The 23,501-nt window shown below is 38.2% G+C and overlaps 1 protein-coding gene across 1 annotated transcript; it reads right to left on the bottom strand.

The window, feature by feature from the left end:
• Positions 1 to 660: 660 nt before the first annotated feature.
• MRE11 (MRE11 homolog, double strand break repair nuclease) lies at positions 661 to 23,386 on the bottom strand. Its single transcript, XM_074160903.1, has 20 exons — positions 23,340 to 23,386; positions 22,730 to 22,844; positions 22,099 to 22,231; positions 21,063 to 21,223; positions 20,326 to 20,413; positions 19,240 to 19,381; positions 17,474 to 17,588; positions 16,255 to 16,440; positions 15,612 to 15,783; positions 14,798 to 14,878; positions 14,104 to 14,230; positions 12,300 to 12,403; positions 9,926 to 10,099; positions 8,702 to 8,764; positions 7,519 to 7,735; positions 6,407 to 6,490; positions 4,796 to 4,851; positions 4,233 to 4,300; positions 3,494 to 3,572; positions 661 to 2,189 (listed from the first exon to the last, which is right to left on the bottom strand). The coding sequence occupies exons 2-20, from the start codon at positions 22,747 to 22,749 to the stop codon at positions 2,139 to 2,141; spliced, it is 2,121 nt and encodes a 706-aa protein (XP_074017004.1). The 5' UTR covers positions 22,750 to 22,844; positions 23,340 to 23,386; the 3' UTR covers positions 661 to 2,138.
• Positions 23,387 to 23,501: the final 115 nt, after the last annotated feature.

The following is a 23,501-nucleotide window of genomic DNA, read 5'->3' as shown; positions in this document are numbered from 1 at the left end:
GGTTGACCTTGGGGGTTGCCAGGTGCCCACAAAGCCGCCCAACGCCTCATCCTTAGGAAGACAAGGGAAGAAAATTAGATGAAAAACTTGTGGCTCAAGATAAAGGCAGGCGAGTGGAAAAAAGCAAAGGTCGTGCGTGAAAGCAAAGCATATAAAGAAGATTTATTCTTTATGTTCCATCAGCAGGTGACATCCAGCCACCTCAGTAGGTGTAGTGATTGCTTTGGAAGACAAATGCCTTAATAACAAATGTAGCCCCCCTTCCTCCTCTCCTTCAGCGTTTATTGCCAGGCACAACATCATAGGGTACGGAATTGGACTAGATGATCTTAAAGATCCCTTCCAACCTATGAACCTATGAATATCCCTGGGGTCAGCTGGCCTGGCTGTGTCCCCCCCCCAGCCTGCTGGCCTCTGTGGGGCGTTGGAGTCAGCCTGGACGCAGTGGAGCACCGCCCTGCAGGACCAAAGCACTGGTGTGGTCTCAACACCCTTCGCACTGCAAACGCAGAGCACGGCACCCCACGGGCTGCTACGGCACAGTTAACTCCTCCCCGGCCAGACCCAATACACACAGACAGCAACATAAAGCAGCAAAGTGTTTTAAAAATGTCAATCTCTCAGATTCAGTGTATTCCATAAAACTGCCATTCACAATTTACTTAACAGAAATAGTTTATTTTTAAGAAAAAAAAGTCTAAACCCTCACCTTGAAGGGTATTTACAGCAGCTTTTTAATTGCATAGATATAATATTATAGCTGACAGTCCTTAATGAAATGAAAAAAACCAGGCTACCAAATTATTTGCTGACACCTAAAGAGATCACACTGCTTTGTAAGTCGCTACTAAGCTCTACACTAGAAATTTGCAGACCTTGATCATTTTTATGGAAGTCTTTTGGAAGCTCAAGGCCCATATATGTTCCCTGCTACAGCATATATGCAGGCAAAGTAACAGCAGTCACGTACAAGTGAGGGCCAGGGAAACACAACTGCCCAATCCCACCTCTTTGGAGGAGACAGTAAAAATGCAAAGGCATGGCCACAGCTACTCAACACATTTAGTGCTTCTCTGACACGTTGGGCGTTCGCTGATGAACTCTTCTGGCCTTTTCCTTGATGAGCTCTAATGGCCACAGCTTTAGAACAGCACTTTTTGGGGAGTGGGGTGTACAGAGGTGGAAAGAGAGAAGGAGGTCTAGGTCTAGGTCTTGGCTCCTTCAACAGAAGGAGTGGTTCCTCCACTGCAAATACAATGCTGTATTTTAAAAGCCTCATTTGCACATTATCTGGAAAATAGCGATGACATTTTAGGAGGTTTACTGAAGCTGTGGGCTGAGGAAAGAGATACCTGAAAAATGTCAACTAAGAAGAAGGCAAGAGGCAATGTCCTGCCCATTACTGGCTCAATAGCTTGATTCTTCAAGCAGCATTCCTTGTGAAGCTGTAAGGTTCTACCCTTATATCTCATTTACAGGGTAAAAGCTGACAATGCAATTCCATCTGAAGTCTTTGGCACTTCTTGAGTTACAAAACAGAATTTGTTACTGTATACTATGACATTTAATAATGGTGCAGTAGTGGTTTTAGCTCTCCTAGTAGAGTTTAAAGTATTAGAACATTTTCCAGCTTCAATATTGAAAACTGTATTTTTGGGTCAAACTATTACTCTTCAGAGTTTTCAACTCTTTCTGCAGAAAATTGCAAGTAAGTACAAGTTCCGTTACGCTGAATGAGTCTGTGTCCACATCCCTACTTGCCTACCACTATGAATTTACTCCTCGGCAAATTCAAGCCCAAGAGATGGAGTTTTCTATAAAAGATATGATTATTATTTACATTGTCATCCCAGAAAGAAAACAGGCTTTTAGAAGTTTTAGAAAGAACTTTTTTCAGTTTCAGGCAGTACTTCAGAATATTAGACACTCTAGTTTAATGCATTAAGCAATGCAACACCCAAATTTGGTGCCAGAGGAAAAAAAAAACCAACCACCTGAACAAAAAACATTTCATAGAAGTGAAAATTAAAGGCAAGCCATCATTTACGGAGAAATGCCACACAGAGAATGCCTTGCAAACTGATTTCCATTTTCTTCTCTAATTTTCACGTTTCTCTCTTGTGCAGCAAGCCAAAAAATCACTTAGTTCTTCTTGACGTTGCAGTGCTTTTGAATGGATCAAATTCATCCTGCAATTTGTAAACAGATCTGTATTACTAGAACAAACATGCATTGAGTCATTACAAGTCAAATCACCTTTAGATTAAACTAGAAAGCCTGCTTGCATTATTCCATGCTTTCTGACAGACCTGTCAGTTTTGATAGGAAAGAGATTATCCTTTGATTTAAATGTCCAGGTCGTAAATGTGCAGAGAACAGAAACTGATTTTAAGTCAATATGATCAGAACAGCTGCTCTGAAATGAAGAGCAATCCATATTTCGGGTGTGACCAGGGAACCAGGGACCAGTTTGGTTTTTTGGGGTTTTTTTGTGGTTTTTTGTTTGTTTGTTTGTTTTTGGGTTTTTTTTGGTTTGTTTTTTTTTTTGTGGTTGGACTCGATGATCTCAAAGGTCCCTTCCAACCAAGAAGATTCAGTAACCGTTATCATTATGAGCAGCACATACCTCAATGAAGATATGTCCGTATACATACCTCTCATCATAATTTACTGATATTTGCATGAAACAAAAATACTGTTTCTTTTTGCATGTTCAAGCAAACATGTAGTTTTTTGCATTTCAGGTACAAGAAGAAGAGACAGCACAGCGGTGAGAAGGGACAAGAATTTAATGTTTTCTCTGAAGTGGCCAACACCTGACATTGCTAAGGCTGGGACCCTGACCATACATGACAGTCTGCTACTCTCTGAAAACAAATGGCACAGTCCTCGACAGTATCGTGTATATTCACAGTGCTGCACCGAATAGAATAAAGTCCTACTTGCTTAATTATAGAAGAAGCCATTTCCTAGCAGTTCAGATATATACTGCAAGAACAGGCATCTTAAACTTAGTGTATTAATTTTTTTTTAAAAGTGTATTTACATAATTTGCAACAATAAAACAATGAAGTGCCATGGAAAATAGCCCTTTTTAAATGCAAAAAACCCCCACCAAAACTCTTATTTATTTTTTTCTTGTAAAAAAAGTAAGAAATCAAAAGACATAACCAAGAACGAGAAGAGATTACAATTACTTTCTTCCACAGGCAAAAAAAAGAACCTATTCCACACATTTCAGGAATGAAAATTGACTGATTAAGAATCAAAGGGAAAAAGGCCTGGATATTTTCCTGAGATCCCTTCCAGCCTTATTATTGATGATTATGATATTCTAACTAAAACTGGTTGCAATAATCTTGCCTTGCTAGTAATAAAAAAAATTAAAAAAAATCAGTTTTACTTTGAAATGCTTTATTCAAATAACTGCAAAACAATAAGCTACAGAAATTTACACGAAGTAAAAGGAAAAAAAACCCAGTATATACCATACCTCATCTAACTCAAACTCAACTCCTCTGGATGTCTGGCTTTGTGAACCTCTTTTACTAAGTGAAGATGGAGTTGACACCCTGGAAACATACAGAGGGAAAAAAAAAAAAAAAAAAAAAAAAGTATCAGCGTGTTCTCAGTTACCAGACATTCCAACACCTTTCCCTTCAACTTAGGTTTGGAGCACCAAATCTCCCCTTGAAAGAGGGGAAATTTAGATTAGATATTAGAAAGAAATTCTTCCCTATGAGGGTGGTGAGACACTGGAACAGGTTGCCCAAGGAAGCTGTGGATGCCCCATCCCTGGAAGTGTTTAAGGCCAGGCTGGATGGGGCTTTGAGCATCCTGTTCTAGTGGGAGGTGTCCCTGCCCATGGTAGGGGGGTTGGAACTCGATGATCCTTAAGGTCCCTTCCAACTCTAACCATTCTATTATTCTATGATTTTAAATACAGAGATTAAGAACTAATAGAAATAACAATAAGTAGAACTATTCAAATTCTCAAACAAATATACTAATTCTAAAGCTCTGACCTAGCTTATCTCAATCAGTAGAACAATTTATTGTTATAGAAAGATTACCCACATTAATAGGTAAAAATGTATATAAATTCTCTAAGCAGTGTTATGATTTTCTTAAAAATCTGTTTTTTTCAGGTACTGGATTAGATCCCTGACCCTGCTGATTGCCAATCAGATATAGAGCAGTCATGGGAGAATTCATGAAGCAAACATACTGACCTTTGATTTACTTTGGAAGAAGGAACAATAGAAATGTCTTCTAGATCAGAGTCATCATCTATAATAACCTGAAAAAATGGTATTGTTTATAAAGCTTTTTCACAGAATTTATTCTTACAGAGATATAGTGCATAATAGTACAGTACTACAGCATAAAACCTTTGGGGCTTTTTCCAGCTGTATACACAATTAGTTATAACATACACTTGGATGGGGATCAAGGCTAGAGCTGTACAACATGCAAATACAGCACAAACTATGCTGTTCAGGTCTTTGATCTGGCAGAAACCCCCAAAATACTCCTGTATATACACTGTATCTTAAGACTATGGTCACAAACAAAACATGGTCTTTGTTTTTCTCAGACAAACCCCATAACAAAAAAGGGTACAAAAGGTCTACAAATTAACATGCAGAAACTTACTGCTGAACTGATAGCTTGGGAACACCTGCTGATTTAGGCTAATGGTTTTTTTAGGCTAACATTTTGACCATATATTACTTTTTCAAATCAGAGGACAGCAAAAGGCAGCACAATTTCACTCATGCAAGATGCTTTTTACCTCAGAGTAAGATTTAGATGAGTTCAAGGAGGTCTCCGGTTTCAAAGACCTAAAGGCTAGAATAAAACAAATGTAGAATTTTAAAAGTGCTCACACAATAAAATGCAAATGATGTTATATCATTCTTTTCATTTAAGATCTGCTTAGCATGCATTTCCTCTGCAAAATACCCTGTAAAACAAACAAGCAAAAACCCCCAAAACCCAACCCAAAACATAATTTAAGCCTTTAAGCTTTGCAGGTGCTTCCCACTCTGGCTGAAAAACCTTCAGTAACTTTGGTTAAGAGAAAAACATTACTATAATTGATGTTCCTGTATGTCTAACAGTTCAGACATCAATACATCTGCTAAAATTGATTACTCTGCAGTATTTTACATCAATTGCTGAGCAATGTAAAGTTTAGGTAATTGGCTGATTAATTTAAAACTCATTCTACCTTTGGGTATTTTGTGGGGGATTTCTGTGTAGCTTTGTAAGCGGTATTTTCTTTAATACTCACATTACCTACATTGTTTCCTCAGAGCCTGTCCTCTGTAGCAAGGAAGGGCTACTCCCACATACGTGGCTTAAATCACAAATAAGTTTCTCTTCCATAGTAAAAACTGGCATTTCTCACGCTTGCTACAATGTAAAACTAAATGGATTTATATTAAAGTGAGTCAAGTTTAAACTTCTTATCCACAGAGGAATATTCTGCATAAAATAGATGGTATTAAGTCACATCCCTTCTATGCTTATTCCTTAAGGAACTGCATACAGTAAGAACTGGACATAGGGAACATCTAGTCAGAAGTTCTTGACACATTTCATTTTATCCCACGACAGCAGGATATTACTATTCTTTTTTTGCCCCCTAAATTCTTCTTTCTCTCATTACTCTTAGTTATTCTATTTAATCAGAATGAAAAGAATCTCTCACAACTGAATTGGAGAAGTACCAGTAGAAGTAGGGAGGTGACTGTCCCCCTGTACTCAGCATTGGTGAGGCCACACCTGGAGTATTGTGTCCAGTTTTTGGCACCTCAATACAAGAGAGATATCGGGGTGCTGGAGTGGGTACAGAGGAGGGCAACGAAGCTGGTGAAGGGCCTGGAGAATAAGTCGTACAAAGAACGATTGAGGGAGCTGGAACTGTTTAGTTTGAGGAAGAGAAGACTGAGGGGTGACCTCATCACTCTCTACAACTACTTGAAAGGACATTGTAGAGAGGTTGGTGCTGGTCTCTTCTCACAAGCAAATAGCGATAGAACAAGAGAGAATGGGTTCAAGTTGCAACAGGGTAGGTTTAGACTGGACATTAGGAAGAAATTCTTCATGGTAAGAGTGATCACACACTGGAACAGGCTGCCCAGGGAGGTGGTTGAGTCACCATCCTTGGACGAGTTTAAGAGTCGCTAGATGTGGTGTTGGCGGATATGGTGTAGGGAAAAACTTTGTAGAGTAAGGTAGATGGATGGACTCGATGATCCCAAGGGTCTTTTCCAACCTAGATGATTCTATGATTCTATGGACTCATAGAAATAAAGGCAATGAAGGCACTTCATTAAATAAATACCTTCATTACAATTTGAAAGAGCAGATTAGAGCAATGGACAGATTGAAGGCCTACCATCCATGATAGACATATTCTTGGCAGGCACAGATACAGGCTTGTAGGTTCTGCTGCTTGTAGCTGACTCTTGGCTAGTGCTTCCTGTAGGGATAATAAAAAATATGCAAATCTGAGTTGGGTTTTTTCCCCACCCTTTAGTCTATCATTACTGAGCAGGAAGTGACTTAAAAACCTACATTCCTTGTTATTCCTTCACTTTCTTCCTTGAATCAAAGCCCTCCTTACATGCAGAACTGCTCTGGGTCCAGCTCCACAGACACTGTCTCTTAACACCACCCTTCATCCCCCCTGCCCTGTCCCCGCTCTGATGGGATCACAGGAGTGCTGGAGCACACGCCCATAGAACTAGTTTAAAGGCACTAACTAAACCAGTCCTAACGTGACAGCCTTTGTGTCAACTTACCCTGCTCTCAGACTCTTGGGCATATTACTGAGACAACTCAAAGGAGTATATAACTGCAGGCCCCCAACTTTTCTTTTTTTATTTATATATATATATTTATATATAGTGGAAGTACCACTATCACTGTAAAGTGCACAATGACACCTAGCCAAGGAGCTACCTGATTCGTTTTGCTTAGGAAACACTTCCCATTTTCTCAGTCACTAGAAACAATGAAGTCTCTTGTAAATTGCATGAGGATAGAGACAATCTGTATGTCCGCTTTATACTGCTCAAATATTTGTACCTGCACTCTATACTGCTCAAATGCATTACCTTTAGCGGTAACAAAAGGCTATCCATGCACTGCATTTTACAGACCTTCCCAATAATGCATCTTTTAAGAGTCAACTATGTTTCCATAGCTGGGAAGCAAGATATTTTTCTTTTAATGACCCTGTGAAAACGTCACAACTTAAGCCTTGTAAGGCAGTCAACTGTATGTAATATGATATTAAAAATATTTGTGAAGAATTTTTTTTCCAGTAGGAGCCCTTAAGCAAAAAATTCCCATTTGATGGAAGCATGTCCCTGCCCATGGCAGGGGGGTTGGAATCTTTAAGGTCCCTTCCAATCTAAACCACTCTATGATCAGAAGACAGTTGCCTTTTAAAGAAAAAAAAAAAAATCAGTAACTGCAGTACAAAGAATGTGAAGTTTTTCTTACCTCTTCCCCTTTGAGATGAACCTCTTGCTGTTGAGTTTTGTCCTCTTGCACCTCTTGCCCTACCTCTTGCCCGACCCCTTCCTCGGCTCTGTGTTGCAGGAAAACCATCATCTGAATCACCAGTGCCTTTCACCCCCGTATCCATGAGTTCTTCATCACTGGAGGCTGCGACAAGAACCGCATCCTCAGATCTGTGGGCTCTAGCCCTGGTCATTGCCTGAAATGGAACAATAAGTGCTATAGTAAAAAGAATCTTAGATGATTAAATGCACCATTGTTAAATCCTATTTGTGAGACATAATTCTAAACCATTGAGGCTTAGAAGACCCAAATCCACAGAGTTATGGAACACAAGGAATTCTGTCAAAAAGCAGGGATGGTATTTAGTCTATTTAATTTAGAGATGTACATATAAAGTAGTTAGCTAAGCCCCCATAACAGAATGGAGCCAGTTAATAGGATACACTGTCACTGGACTTTGGTGAACAGTTCAGGTCATTCTATGTCAGCTGCGTACATCTGCTCAGGGGAAGCACCCCCTGGGCTCCATTGACTTGACCTTTGGTGAGGACAGTGGGTGCTTAGGACAACTAGTTCACATGAAGACATCTCAGATTAGGAGAACTGAATCTCACCCCAGGTGTCCTTTTTCTCAAAATTCACTCCAGTCTCACAAAGCTTGCAAAGACAAGGAGCACCAATGCTGTCAGTGCCTGGGAATTCTCTTTGGAAAGATATATGAATTTCTGGGAGATCTAAGACTCTAAGATTGCTGATGAGGACAACAGTACATAAAGGTTTACCAATAATACCAATTTGTTCCAGTAACACCACTCAATAAAGCCCATCCACACACCCACTGGTGATGGGATCACAAATAGTTGAAAATGACAGATCTCTGAAGGTCACCTGCCTGGCCTAACCTTTGCTGTTCAAAGCAAGAACAATTGAACACTCAGGCTCACAAATCTGCACAAGAAAAGGGATCTCAAAAGCCAAATTGAGCAGTAGCTTAGGCACATATTATATCAAGGAAGATTTTTAAAAGACTTACTAATCTTCCCTAGGCAGACAGGCACTTTTTTTGGCAAGGACAATGTTGAAGTGTTGCTAAGTGACTTCACTCATATGCAGAAGTCACCATTCCATTCTTCAGCCTACGTTCAAAATTCAAAGGAGTTACCTCACGAACTTCCTCATCCTCTTCTTCGGTATTCTTTTTTCTACTCTCCCTGAATTTTCGCACCTGAATAAAATGAGTTCCCATCAAATTAACAGTTCATTTCATACAATAATCAAAACAGGGTGAGAAGTCTTGATCACTGAATTATTAAACTCATATGAGAGGCAAAGAAGAGTGCAAGAATAATTGAACAGATTGTTTAGAACCTTTTCATGCTGTCCTACAGTTGAAGAATTTCACATTCTATTAATGACTGGAGCTACATCACTGGGGAGAAAAAAGCTTTGGACTTGATGAAAAGTAGGAGATACTACATTCAAGAAAAGGAGAGTATATGTAATTTGACAATAAGGGATGGTGAAATATGAATAACTGGAAAAGAAGGGGTAGAGACGAAGAAGCAAGGTAGAAAACAAGGACACTGAGAAGAGACAAACATTGCAATACATGTACAACTAAGAAAGCCCAACTTGCCAAGTATGGAAAAAGATATGGTGGTGAGAGGAAAAGGTGGCAGTAGTCCAAAAGACAAACAAACAAAAAAACCCAAAGTGACACAGAAAGCCTACAGGCACTGATTGTTTATGGTTTCTTTCACTCCTCTTGAATGCAAGCAATCAGCAAGAAAACAGGTAGGTGAAACCTTCCTCCTCCCACAAATTATTCTTTACACAGTGCACAGTTAAGCTGCAGAACAACTTGTCATATAATGCTGGAGTATTACACCTAATACATGGGCTCATGTGGATGCTCAACAAGTTGACAGAGAAGTCAAGTAAGGGTTACTAGGTACACATAAACCAGGTTTGTCTCTGGGTGACCCTGAGCTGCAAGCAGTTAGAAGCTAGTAGAGCACCTGAAGGACAGGTGTCCCTTACGCTTGCCCTGTACCCTTCCCTAATCAATATGAAAAAGCTAAGAAAAGATTATATCTACCATCTTTCTCACAGTAGACATACACATATTAGAGTGATATATCTTTTCCATACATGTGCAAATAAAGTGAGAATCAGTATAAGCATACCTAAACCCCATTTTCAATACAAGCTTTTAAACTATGCATTTGAAACTTCATCACTGTATTTATTAATTCCAGAAAATGACTAGAGGCGAGTCTTGCATATGCTCCACACGCAGGCAAATCTATTAAACCAGGCTTCAGCACTGATTTTTCTACTAGCTGTCTTGGCCTCTTCTGAGGCATTAACATTAACAGAATATTACCTCCTCATCTATTTTTTCTTCTTCTGCATCAGTGCGACGCTCCTTAAGAAATCTCTGCGTTTTTTCTAGTTGAAACTTCACCAACTCTTCTATGGCATCTTTTTCCTCTTTGTCCACAAACTCCTGCACTGCTTCTCCCATTCCTCTTTCAGTTAGAAGTGAAAGCTGCACTTTCTTTATAATTGGGGAAAACATTTTGTTAAGAAGCATCTGCCATCAAAGACAGCAAGTAATATCTCTGCTGTTTCAGATAAATGTTACATTAAGTTGGTTCCAAAAACAGTAACGTGCACTGAAGATATCAGAGAAAAGCACAACAATAAGCAAACATGTTACTCACCATAATACAGTACAATCCTTCTGCTACTAGCATGTTACACCTACTTAACAGAGTATTTTCCAGACTTGTCAAAGCAAATGTTTCATAAACAGCAAAGAAAGTACAGTGCTAGTCATATCTAAAATAATTGGTCTGAAATGTATTGCTGAGAGAGGAGAGAAGGTAAACTGGATTATTTCCTAGTTCCCCTACCTTTTTTACACTAAAGCTAAGACCAACTTGCAGAGACATAAAAATGCTATTAAAAATAGGCCCTGAATTATTACAAATGCTAAATTACTTAGTTTTACTGTAAAATTCTAACATTAAAAAATGGCAGTTACAGAGCAGGCAAATTATTATTATGAAGCATTAAGAGCTATTAAGCAGAAGTCTACTCTATTGAAATGCAATTCTGTAAATATCAATAGTTCTCACATGTTCATCGAGTGAGATGATATTCATCAAGATATTCTACATTAAGATATTAGTACAGACACTAATTAGTAAAATTAATAGATGCTACTGGTGGTGTTTCGCAGCCATTCTCTTTTGTACTCTCCTTCCCAATACAGTAAAAAGAGACATTATAAGAACTAAACTTCCATATGAACAATAATGTTTAAATAGCAGCCTCTTTTGTCTGTAAGCTACAGAACCGATAATTCCTAAGTAATAAGCATTATATATGCCTATTAATGATTTTTGATCCTTCCAGGCGTCCTTTAGAAGTTTTTTTGAGGGAGGCATCAGAAGCATTAAACTTTCCCTGAAATAATTCTGCACAGAGGAGAAAATTTTACAGCTATTATAAATTAAGAAGGTTACAGAAAAATAAAACAAACATCTCAAAAGAGTGACTGATTGTAATCATGCAGAACGTTAATGTCTCCCCCCCTTCTTTCATTTCCATGTTAACTTAAAATGTATTAACACCCTACTGCATGCCTTCCCAGAAGGGGAACAGATTCTTTCAACTCTTTACAGATGTTGAGCTGCTGAAGCAGACCTCAAATGTAGGGACTAGTAACTGAGCTGTTTATACAAGAACATACAAACAAGTAGGGAAGATGGTGTAACAGGGACAATTTTACAGAATAAGGAAGGAAAAGAGATTAAAAGCAAAATTTATTTTTCATAGAATAATACAGTGCCCTGTTTTTGACACTGCTACCTGTCCCCATGGAATTTAGGGGTGGCATACTTCTGAAGTAGGGGTACCTACTTCTGAACTAGTCACCCTGGGTCCCCTGTCATATCCAGAAGGCAAATAGTTCTTCCAGAGCATGACTTATGCCATACTCATACTGACACTTAACATGTCTAAAGTTAGGCACGATGATATAATTTGGGTGATCTTTACCTCAGGAATCCTCACTCTAATGATCTTCTATGAAGCATGTTCTGAAGTAGCTTCTGAAAGTTACGCTTGATCATCAAGATCAAGCATTTGGGTGTCTGACTCACTGATTATTATTTTTTTCCTCTGAGACTGCCCTGGTGTTGGTCAAGGGAAATAAATCAGATTTAACAAAAGGGTAGGGGGAAAGCAAACTGTTTTGGGGTCTCTTCCTTTTCCCTGCTCTGCTTTAAATATAATGTGAGATTGCACTGTCTGAGGACACAAATACACTGCAAAGTAACAAGTTACTTCAAGTCAGCTGGTCATAGTAAATGGTACAGTTTCACATTGACCCTATAGCAAATTAAGGTAGCTTCTCGCTCAAGAGCATGCTGCCTCACAAGTTCCACCTGTAAGAACATGACACACCATTTATCACAGGGCAGACACTTTACGTTCACATGAAGAGTTATTGTAATGCTCTCAAGCTGGCATGTGCCCACATACCCTATATACAACCTATACACAACAGTCACCTGTTAACCTAAGACATAAACTTCATACAGGAACTCACATACAGTTATACAGGAAATAAATTAACTTCTTGGTGAATGTCAGTCTTCTCAGGGAAGACTACTTCCATTAAGAAAGCAAAAAAGGAAAAAAAGATTACATTAAATTAAAAAAGAAAATCATAAAAGGCAGAAAGATACCTTCTCTGCTGTCTGAAAATACTGCTTTACAAGGTCTTCCACCCTCAGTGTCATCCCCTCAGAAGCAGGTCGGCTAACCAGTTTTCCAAAATTAAGATCATTCTCTAGAACAGAAAAGCACAGAGGCACTGTCACCCATGCTTGCAGCATTTAACCATTATCACCCCACTGACAGTAATAGGAAAAAGGGTATAGGCCTCTTAAGAATTGTGGTCCCTTTTACAGGTAACAGGTTTTTGTTCTAACTGCAGAGCCTATTGTCTAGAAATAAAGGTAAACATAATGGGCGCAATAATTGTACAAGATGACTCCACCTCTAGCAGATACAAAGTCTTCTAACTACCAAATATCTGTAATTATAAACTGAATGCTATGTCCTGAAGGTTATTGTAAGTGAACTCTAGAAGATCACAACTGGAAGAAAAATCAAAGGACCCATCAAAGCATAAAGGGTTTTTTTTTTGTTTAATACGACGTCCAGGCTGAACAGTCCCAACTCCCTCAGCTTGTCTTCATAGGAGAGGTGCTCCAGCCCTCTGGTCACCTTCGCAGTTCCCCTCTGCACCTGCTCCAACAGGTCCACGTCCTGAAAATTTTGACTGTTTTATTAGCCACCTCCCTTGTGTTAGAGGATACTTAATAAAGTAATCCAAAGAACCGTGGTATTTTTACATTCCCTTCCTGAATCCGAGATGCACGTTAAGTGGGAAAATTAAAATGTATTGATGAAACATGGCAACAGATGTGCATTCTGAATATACTTCCTTGTATTCTGAAAATGTAAATGAGATTACACAACTATTTTTAAAAAAATCAAAATAAACCAAGATCAATACAGCATAATTCAAAAAACCTCGCTAAAAGCAGTTTTTATTCATGAAACAATATATTGAACTTTATAAAACTGACAGTGTAAGTAAAAACTGTCGATGGAATTGAGTACTTACAACACACTAATGTGAAATATTAACAGTTATTTAGCACAGTACGTTCTTGTGCAAACTGTATCTTCATTAGTGACTATTACAAATCCAGTATTTGGGCAATGTCTATCAACAATTTATTAAAAATTATAGTGAGAAATGTTACATTAATAACAGCCATTATTTGTTTTGCACAAATGTTTGAATAGAGACATACCTGGAACAGACTAAAAAGTCAAGAGTACCCCATACACATGATTAATTAGGGTAAACAAAATGTTATTGTACATTCGGACCTTTTGGGTTTTTTTTTAAATACACAAACATTTCTCAAGCCCAACCCCTCCATTAGTACTTTAGGTATAAACAAATGAATTACTACAGCAATAAATTAAAAAAACAAAAACAAAAACAAACCAAAACAAAAAAAAAACCAAACACAAAAAACAACAAACAACAAACCAGAGGGAAAAAACCACAACACCCACCTCTTTTCTTGCAAAGTGCCCAAAATCAATCACCTAATTCTGAGAAGTCTCAGGAGTGAGATATTGAACACCTTTCATGGTAATTATCATAGAATCATGGCGTAACTCAGTCTGGTATGGGGCTATATTTATTACTATAAGCAACTCAATAAGGTTTGAGGCCAAAAAAAAGGAATTATTTATGAATAACTGTCAGCAGATGCTATGCTGAATATCAGAATTTTAGACAAACCCAGAAATAGAACAGAAATACTTGTGCAATATTTACACATCGTTACTCCTTCTATAATACATTAGATGGCAGATACCCAGCGCTTGCAAAGGCTCAGTAACAAAATAAAGGAAGAAAAATTATAACCAAGGCAAGCCAATGATTCCTTCCTTTATAATTACCATTTTTCTCTTTTTGTTCGCGATGTCTGAAGAAGTGTATGATGTCTTTCGGGTTAGCCACCCTATCCATGTACTTCTGGCTAAAACGATGGACACTAAATGGTTCAAAGCCACCTGTGTAATCAACCTAAGAGAGGAAAGGAAAAACTTAAATATGAAACAAACAGAAATAAAGAAGCCACACAAATCCAGATGTGTTTGTTACCCTTCAAAGGAAAAATTAAAGTAAAAAAATAAGTAAACCTAAAATGAATGCTTTACTACACTATGCAGAAGAGTTAATAGATGATAATAGCTAATAAATAATATTAGCAGAATAGCAAGTAACAGCCCAGATTGATAACTTGTTCCTAATTTGTTTCATTTACCAGTCTTCAGGAAAGTTTCCATAAATTAGGTTAGGAACAAACATAAGATCATATGACTTAAGAAAAACGTCTCTGTAAATAGCCACGTTTGATCCCCTTGCTCAGACCAGCAGTGAAGTATAGTTATGACCAACCTCATCCTTTGCCATAGAACACTAGTTATACCACAGGTCAACAGAATCATGGTATGTAGGTGATTCATATTCATCTGTTGACAGTAAGAAATTTTTATATATTATGTGTTTATAAAAAAAGCCTGACTTTGCTTTGAAACTTTTCAAAGCGACCTTTCAAAACACAGCAATCCAAACTGAACAGTTTCTTACTCGTAATCTTATGAGAGGCTTCTCTGGCTGGCGTGGATTTCCCAAGCGTGCTCTTTCTGCATCATCCAGCATCAATTCAACCTATAAAGTAGAATTAGAAATTCAGTTCCACCTTATTCTCTTATGGATGCCTGAACTCTTCAAGTATAACTTTGAACACACGCAGCTGCAAGGGGAAGCTATAAAAATAAATAATTATAGGATGTGCTCCCATTCCTGAACACACATATGTACCAGTGTCCAGCCAAAAGCCATAAGAATGAATGAGAAAAGTCATAATGAAAGGCTTATCTTTCAGATACACCGTAGTCCAGCAGTATCTACATCACTGATGACTCATAACTCTTTCTATATAGCTATTATCCTTTGCTAAATTTCTAGTTCCAGAGAAAAGTGGGAAGAGACTTATACAGACCTAAGAACCAAGAGCAATTAAGAAACCTGTTTAGTTACTTCTGGCACTTCACACTGCACAGCCCAGCTCTCAGGGTTTAGGTACACATATTTATGCTGGTTCCAAAGTGCACATCCAACGCTGCCCCACTCTCAGGTGAGAGCTTTTGTACAAAGATGATATGGACCCCCATAAAGCAGTTCCAGTCTACTTTAGTAGGTCACCCCAGTCAAGGAACCTGGAAGCCAAGGCTGCAGCGACTGCCACGGATTTAGCCTCCTATGGAAATAGCGCCTAAGACTGTCCCAAATAAGACACTTCAAAACATAAGACTTCTCACATTCCAGTCTCAAAACCAGTCACAGATCACATTCCCTGACCGTAAGCTGTTATCCATATACTGTTTGCAGTACAAGTTACCTTTTCCATGCAGAACGCTTGTATTGCCTGAGTTACTTTAGGATTGTCCGGATTAAAAAGATCCGGATGATCAGCTAGAACAATATCCTCCATGTGGAAAGTTCGTACTGTCTGTAGGGCAATCTTCTGCATTTTCATTTTTTTCTCTTTAACATGCAGCAAACCAATGTGTCTAGAAGGAGAAAGGTAAGTTACTAGAAGATAAACTTAAGAGAACTATGGTATAAAAATCTGGTGTAAATTCATATCTACTTTTCAGGGACCAAAGTTTAAAAGCTATAGGGAGTTCTTGGATCTGTACTTCATGGTTGGCCCTGCCAAACTTCTGTTCCGTTATATTTAGATTGTGCTTGTTCCATAGACAAGCACATGCACACGGTTCTTTGTATTCCAGTTTATCAGGGTGTATCCCCTACTAGACAAGTTCCATTTCCTTCAAATGTTAGGTTTAGTCCTAAGCAAAACAAAAGTTATTCTAGGCACTGATTCCATCTACTCCATTTGTTATGTCACACTCTGAAGCTAATCCACGCTATAACACAAACTCTTTCATACTTAATAGAATTATTTTTCCTTTCTCAACACAACACACGAGACACATAAGGCAAGGGATAAAGAAGAACAAAATGAAAAGATCACACACTTCTTCACAGCTTCCCCGGGGGACAGAGATGTCACAACTGAACTTCCTGGCTGAGAAACATAGAAACATTGCTGTTCATTTTGGGATGGAGCTATTTTGCACTCATGCTCATGACCCCACACAACAAGATTAATGAAGTCATCTAAAAACTGCTCTGGAATGTAGTTGGTAGCTCCATGTTTGCTCCTGTTCAAGAAAAGAGAAAAATAATTAGAATGTGTACAGTCATGGCTGCGCAAAGGAGTGAAGGAGAAAAACATCAGTGTGATTTGAAGTTATACAGAAACTCCAGCAAAAACATCTGACGTAAATTTCACATCAGGTACCCACCACATTTATTCCTCACACAATTGTTTAAAGTATTTGGTTAAACAAAAAAGCAATTTAGACAGATTCTTTCTTTTCTGCTCCCTACCTTTTATTTGGATCTCATTTTTCTTCTTACTTGGCTTGCAAGATTTTAGGGTTTTTTCCATATGAATGCTTGTATAGCACCTCATGGCCTTTTTTTTTTTTTTTTTTTGTAAATAGTGGGATAAAATCCACTGAATTAAACAGACATGGGACACACCACCCTCCATCCCTTTCCAGAAGATGGAGGAAGAATGACCTCCTTCAGCCTACTGGACAGAGATCAGTAGACAGGGTTATCTGAGCTATATTTGTTTACTTCTGCTTCACCGTTACTTGCACATGAGGACTGCACTCTTCTTCAGGAAAAATTATAAGAAAGGATTTGAGAAAGAACTCTGCCTGTTTTACTACCACTGCTGGGAGAAGCATATAGGCAGAAAGAACACATGCTACCGATCCTCTATTCAAGAGAAACTGCAAAGCATAGCAGTGCAAGTGAAGAACAGGTACTTGTCAAATTATGGTTCAAGGATAGAAGTTACAATAGGAAGTTTAATGCTCTTTCAGCTCTAACAAGCAGACAAGACTAATTACATGCATATTACACTACAAACCCTCCACTGCCTCTAACTATAAGTGTTTGGGAAGAGAATTCTCAACGTTCCCAACTCATTTATTTCAACTCTTTGCCTTCTGTAAGAAGAGCTGGAGAACAATGCTTTCATTTGGGAAAATCTTAAGAAACCAGCAACTCACAAGAAGCACCAACCAGCATAGCTGGCTTTCTCACCTATCCTTTTCAAGGCAGTTTAATGAAGTAACACAGTAAGTTTAAAAGTCACCATAATTCATTCAATACTGTTACCTATTTTGATGAATCACAAACAAGTTAAACCAACTATCTTCATCTTCCTTTGGTCTCAGCATGGTTACTTGTTTATTGACAAACATACGATACAGCCTCTCATCTGGAATAGCTCCTGGAGTAGACAAAACAAAACATTAAATCATTTTTAAGTGGTAAATCAGCTTTTTTTTATTTTATTTTATTAGCAACTCTATTAAAAAGAGCATGAAGAACATAACTTTGTCCCAAGAACAGATCTTCATTTTCATGACCTAAGAATTATGAGTGACTATGAATTTGAACAGATCGAAGTATAAATTGGCTATTTAAGACATTTTAACATGAAATCTACCTTTAAACAACTGCTAAAGGCAGTTTTATTAACCACATCTGCATAGAGACCTCTTGCCAGTTTTCTGTGCCAAACAACTTATTATGGGCAGAATTAAAAATACTAGATGAGATGTTTTGTTTCTTCTTGTCACAGCAAGAAGTATATTTTATTGTAAGGTGGAGTCTAAAAACAGATACTGCTGAGTAGAGAAGGAGTTCTTAAACATACTTTGAAATTCTCTTCCAAACAAGAAGTAAATCACAAATTCTGCAAAGTCAGTGCTTTCCCACATAGCAGGAAAAAGTCTGTAGTACTTCTCATCTGTTTGTCACCAATTATTTCCTTGACGTTTTTAACACGAAGAAAAAAAAAATAACGAAAACCAAAGCATTCATATCCAGGGTTCATGATGCATTTCGATGAAATCCCATATGGCGTTTATGTATTTCATGTAAGAATAAGTTCTCTTTCAATCAGAGAAAGTCAAGAGGGTATATAATCCTGGCACAAGCTCAAAGAAAGATCTCATGAATATTTTTATGCAGCGACACCCATAGTTTAGAAATTTCTTGTGTTTCCCAGTGATGGTTTCGGGTCTTTAAAATTCAAATGCTTTTTGAAAACTTTTATATTGTGGTATTATCAATGCTAACTCTCAGAACATCTAGCAAGCTTTTAAAGTATCTCATTCAACATATGAAATCATGGCCAATTAGGACTTAACTTATAGCTATAAAAGTTGTTTGGAAATGAAATGTTTAAGCACTCATGACTGGACATCAAATAAGGGGAAAAAATTAAGATCTTAATAGTTAATTTCTCTAGACAGAAAGCAGTCAAACATCACCATTCTAAGTAAGAAGTGATGGTGGAGGAGTAGAAAGGGACAAACTGAAGTTGAAAACCCACCATAAGAACACCTTCAAAATATGAAACTCTACACAAGTTTCTTTATAGAAACCTGACAGATGTTACTTATGAACCACTTCAGTCAGAAACATCAGACATTAGGTTTCTGCTCAGACAGTTTATGTTTTTAAAATAACCAAAACAGCACAGGAACATACAGTGTTTAAGTTTTACCTAAGCAGGAGGAAGAAAGCTTAATACACAGCAGTGTGAATGAAAGAGTATGACTGCCCTGACTTGATGCACAGGCACTATATATAGCTAACTTAGGAAGGATTCATTTAAGATCAATAAAAGTATAAAAATAAAGTTATTGAGGAACTTATTTTAAAATAAAAAAAGGCAAAGAAAAAAAACCCTGTAAGCCAGTGACAACACAGCAGAAGGAGAAACTGTCCCAGAACTGATGGTCTAAGTAATGCTAAATTAAAGCCTTTCATGTTTGTTGCAGCACTGCATGTTTGTTCCAACTTTATTTAGACCTATTGAGCTTCAGTAATACATGAACAGTCTAGCCACGGTCTGGCAGACTAATACTTACCTAAGCCATACAGAGCAATTTTTGTTCTGCCCTTACGCAATAAAATGGGACTAATATCTATTTTCTCCACAGAAGTTGAACGTCCAAAGTGATTCAACAGTCCTGCACAGCTTAAAATATCCAATGCGCACAGTGCATCTGCCTGTAGAAAATATTGAGAAACGAATATAAAAGCTTTGAATAGAACATTTAGTCTTTGAAGTCTAAGTGAAACAGTCTCAAAAGGGAGAGAGAATATCTTTTCTTAAGTAACTTCTGCAGTTGAAAAACTGTGCCACATGTATTAGCTTTTTTTTTTTTTTTTTTCAGGACTACTGGGTACTGAAGCAAATCCCTTTTCCTTACAAGTCTTGCTTTATTGGAACAACATGAAATTTGACATTAAATCATTCAGAAAAACAAAACAAAACCCCAAAGAGCCAAAGCCTCTAAACTACTATAGAAAATTATCTGGCTAAGCTAACTACTTCACAATAGGTCCAAGGTTAAACTTCTGTTGTTAAAACACCCATCTTCATGATACACTGCTATTTACAGAATCATGGAATATAAAATGCAAGATGAATTCAACACACACACTTTGCTTCTTTCTAAATGTCCTTTTCATGCTCACTTTTAGCTGTTGATTTTTAAACTAGCGTTTCATTCTTATTAGATTATCTTCCTTGAAAATATAAGATGCATATCAACTGTACGCACACATGTCAAAGTATCAAAAGTTCCCTTCTTTAAGAAAAAAGCCTTCGGTCTCCACAGATAGAATTTGTTTTAGAAACTTTATGAATTACTGTCATTTTTTGGCACAAAAATTGTTTCTGTTCTCAGTGACACAAATCTACGTAAATTAAGGATTTAAACGTAGTTCATGTGGATCCCTTGACTTCTTTCTGTTCTCTTTTTTACTGTCACACCTACCTTGTTGTCATTAATTTACAGAATTCCTAAAGATACATAAAACATTTATGCGAAGAGTGGAGCAACTGACTAAAACTAGCCTGTTCTCCAAGAACTGTATTTCTATACAAGTTTCTATTTCTACAATATTTTTATAATGTAACAGTATAGTACAATTACGATAATAATTACCCCTGTGGGATCATCATGATTGCCATGAATACTAAAAACTGGAATAGAAATGTTGAGATTTCTATCCTGATAATTCACCCATGGAAACCTGAACAAGAAGAGGGAAAAAAAAGTTAAAACTTTATCTGCAAATTTGTGGACAATTCCCAATATTCTCTTCAAATTAATGTCATCACAAATACATAATGACAGCAGCACAAACAACTACTAAGTGGCTAGGAATAAGATTAAGCTGCACAGTGTAAGAAGATTCTTACTTATGGGCTGGAATGGCATTTTCCAGTGGGAACAGAGTAGCAAAAAGATCCTATTTTTTTGTGTTTGTTTTTAGAGAAGGCCTATGAAAAGAATTGTACAACATGTTGTGTGGTACTGCTGCAAGAGCAGCAGATTGGGCTGTGCAACCTTTGTTTACACACAAAGGACTCTGCTGATTTTAGCACAGCAATTTGTGTAAATTGGTTTACTTGCATTGCACTTGCAGGATAGAAACTATATATTACCTAAATGTATCAAATGTCACAACACATTCAGAAGTTCCTCAAAAAAATTTATGCATTCCTTTATAAACTTAGATAATAAAAGATGACAGGTGAAGTCATCCTGTAAACTTCCCACACAAACAGGCCTAAAACTTCAAGGTTCCAGTCACAGAGGATATAAATCATAAAAATCACAACACGTTCACCCAATACACAAACCAAACCGTACACCATAATTTACAGGAACATACTTACTTGCTATAGTGAAAATTCACTGCTTGATCACTCAAAATTTCAAACTGAACAGGACGATCACCCATGCAGTATTTTCTCAGTGACTCCAAACAAGAGTGCACTGTTTTCCTGGAAGGTTTGTTTTCATGAAAAAGGTCCCCACCTAGTAAAACAAAGTCCACCTGTATGTAACAAAAAGCTCTATTATTTTAATACAACATTTTGTATTACTTTGAAAGACTTCTAACCAAATAGTTAAAATTATTTCTTCTAAGGAGTTCCACATATCTCCTCATATCTGGACTTATAGATAAAATGAAATGGTGGTTGCAGGCACAGTATTTAATTTCCTCATGAAACAAACATTAACTAAATTATTTGTTAAAACAAAACCAAACCCATAAAGACCCATTTATGAAGAGCTATAGTAGAAAACAACTGACAGTGTTGGAAAAAAACTACCAGTGAAGTGTTTTAATAAGGGTCTCCAGATTGGCATTGTAACATTTTCTTTGAGAGGCATGAAGAGATACATTCTCTTTTCATTGCTGTGGTACCTGGTGGGAAGAAATCAGTAGCTATTTCCATGTTACTTTGAGCAAGTACTAGTTGCAGTTCTGTCTATATTTAGCTTTTGAAAAAGCATTAGGAAAAAAAAAAATCACCTTCATCAAAATTACAATTAATTTGTCTAAGAAACATTCAATCCTTAAAAACAGAAACAACACTTTTAAAGTTTCTAACTTTTATTTCTACTTTGAATTGTCTGAAGTCTTTGTATCATTACCCTCACATCCCCCAATTATTTTCCCTTCTTGCAGTGACAAACCCTCTCCAAATACCACTGGAACTGGTGCAGACAATTTGAAAACATTGCAACCAGGATCATAATTTAATAAGAACAGCCATTCCTTTTACTAAAACAGAAACGTAACTGGTTGCAATAAATAGTTTAGTTTAGTCATTTAATCCGCTATTACTAAAGATTGCTTTATAGTTTCCGGCAGGTTGGAACTTATTTTCCACAGTCACGCTCTTTCCAAAAAGCAGGACTTACTTCATTTTTTTGAGCATGGTCTAGAATTTCATCAAAGGTTACAAATGTATCATTTCCACGAACTGGGTCCTTTTCCAAATAGCCAAGATGAATATCAGTAGCAATAAGGATTTTAAAGGTATCTTCATCATCCCTGAATAAGACAGGAAAATCTGTGTTAGAGAGCAACATACTTAAGAATTTCGACACAGACTTTAAACAGTTCTGTCCAAAGTCATTAAATACACAGGAAATTTATTATAACATTCTATCAAAATACAATTCCTGTAATATTCTCAAAATATTTCACTACTTTTATTGCAAATAGACCTTCAAACCAACCAGTTTGAAAGTTAGGTTATCCCAATCAGTCTACTCTAATAAAGGGCTGAAACCATCTCTATGAAAAAACTAATGAAAAACTAGAGTCCTTTTTATGTTTTCCGCCCTTAAAAAGACCTGGTGAATAAGCGTTCCATTTTCTCTCTTTGCAATGGTAATCTACCTATATATGAAAGCAAGTGCAATAATCGTAAGGACCTGAGGGAAAGCATAAATGCTGATTTGAGTTCTTTTTAACTTATTCCAAGCATACAAAAGACTTGCTGTCTGATGACATAACTGCATGGAGCTGCAGACAAGAGGAGCTTACTGCGAGTTGATGGTACTCATCTTCGTGCCAAGAATCCTCACAAAGAGGCTCTGGGCACAGCTGGGTAGCTCAGGTCAGAATGTCGGTTTCTATCTTCATTGATGCTATGTAAAGCCTAAGAGACAAAAATTATGAACAAACTGGAGCGAAAGACAGAGAAACCTGAACTATCAGTTACCCAGTTTTTTACTACCAAATCTTGCTTGTAAAACACCTCAAGATCCGTGCCCGATTTAACCGTTTACAACCGTACCAGAGGCACGGCTACCCCGGGCGGCGTCGCCCTCTCTCACATCGCCCGCCCAGGAAGGGAGCACGGCTCCACCGCCCCCCTCCCCAGCAAAACACGTAAGGAACGACCAACTTCAGGGTGACGACCGCAAAGCGCGACAGGATGGGAGGTAGGACGGATGGGCAAGACGGCCGCGGGATGGGCACGACCACCACGGCGTTCGGTAACGGAAGAAGCAACCGGCCCGCTCCCCTCTCAGAAGTGCGGGGCAGCTGCCAGCCCCCGAGGTGCAACGGGACGAGGCCGCAGGTACTCCACCGGGGGCTAGCAGACACTAAGGCCCGCGGCCGGTCCCTCTCCCCGGTGCCGGTGCCTCACCACAGGGCCTAGCGCGGCCTCCCGCCACCACGCGCCGTTTCCATGGTGCCGAGGAGGGCGGGGCCCGGCGCACCTCTCGCGAGAGCCGTCCCGTCCACGGCGGGGCCGCCGCGATTGGTCAGCCCCATCCCGGCTAACCGCTGTCGTCACGTCCGCCGGCGG

The sequence above is a fragment of the Numenius arquata genome, chromosome 1 (genome assembly GCF_964106895.1).
Source record: "Numenius arquata chromosome 1, bNumArq3.hap1.1, whole genome shotgun sequence".
Taxonomy (NCBI): domain Eukaryota; kingdom Metazoa; phylum Chordata; class Aves; order Charadriiformes; family Scolopacidae; genus Numenius; species Numenius arquata.
The sequence above is the reverse complement of the archived record's forward strand: the minus strand, read 5'-3'. Positions and strand labels throughout refer to the sequence as shown.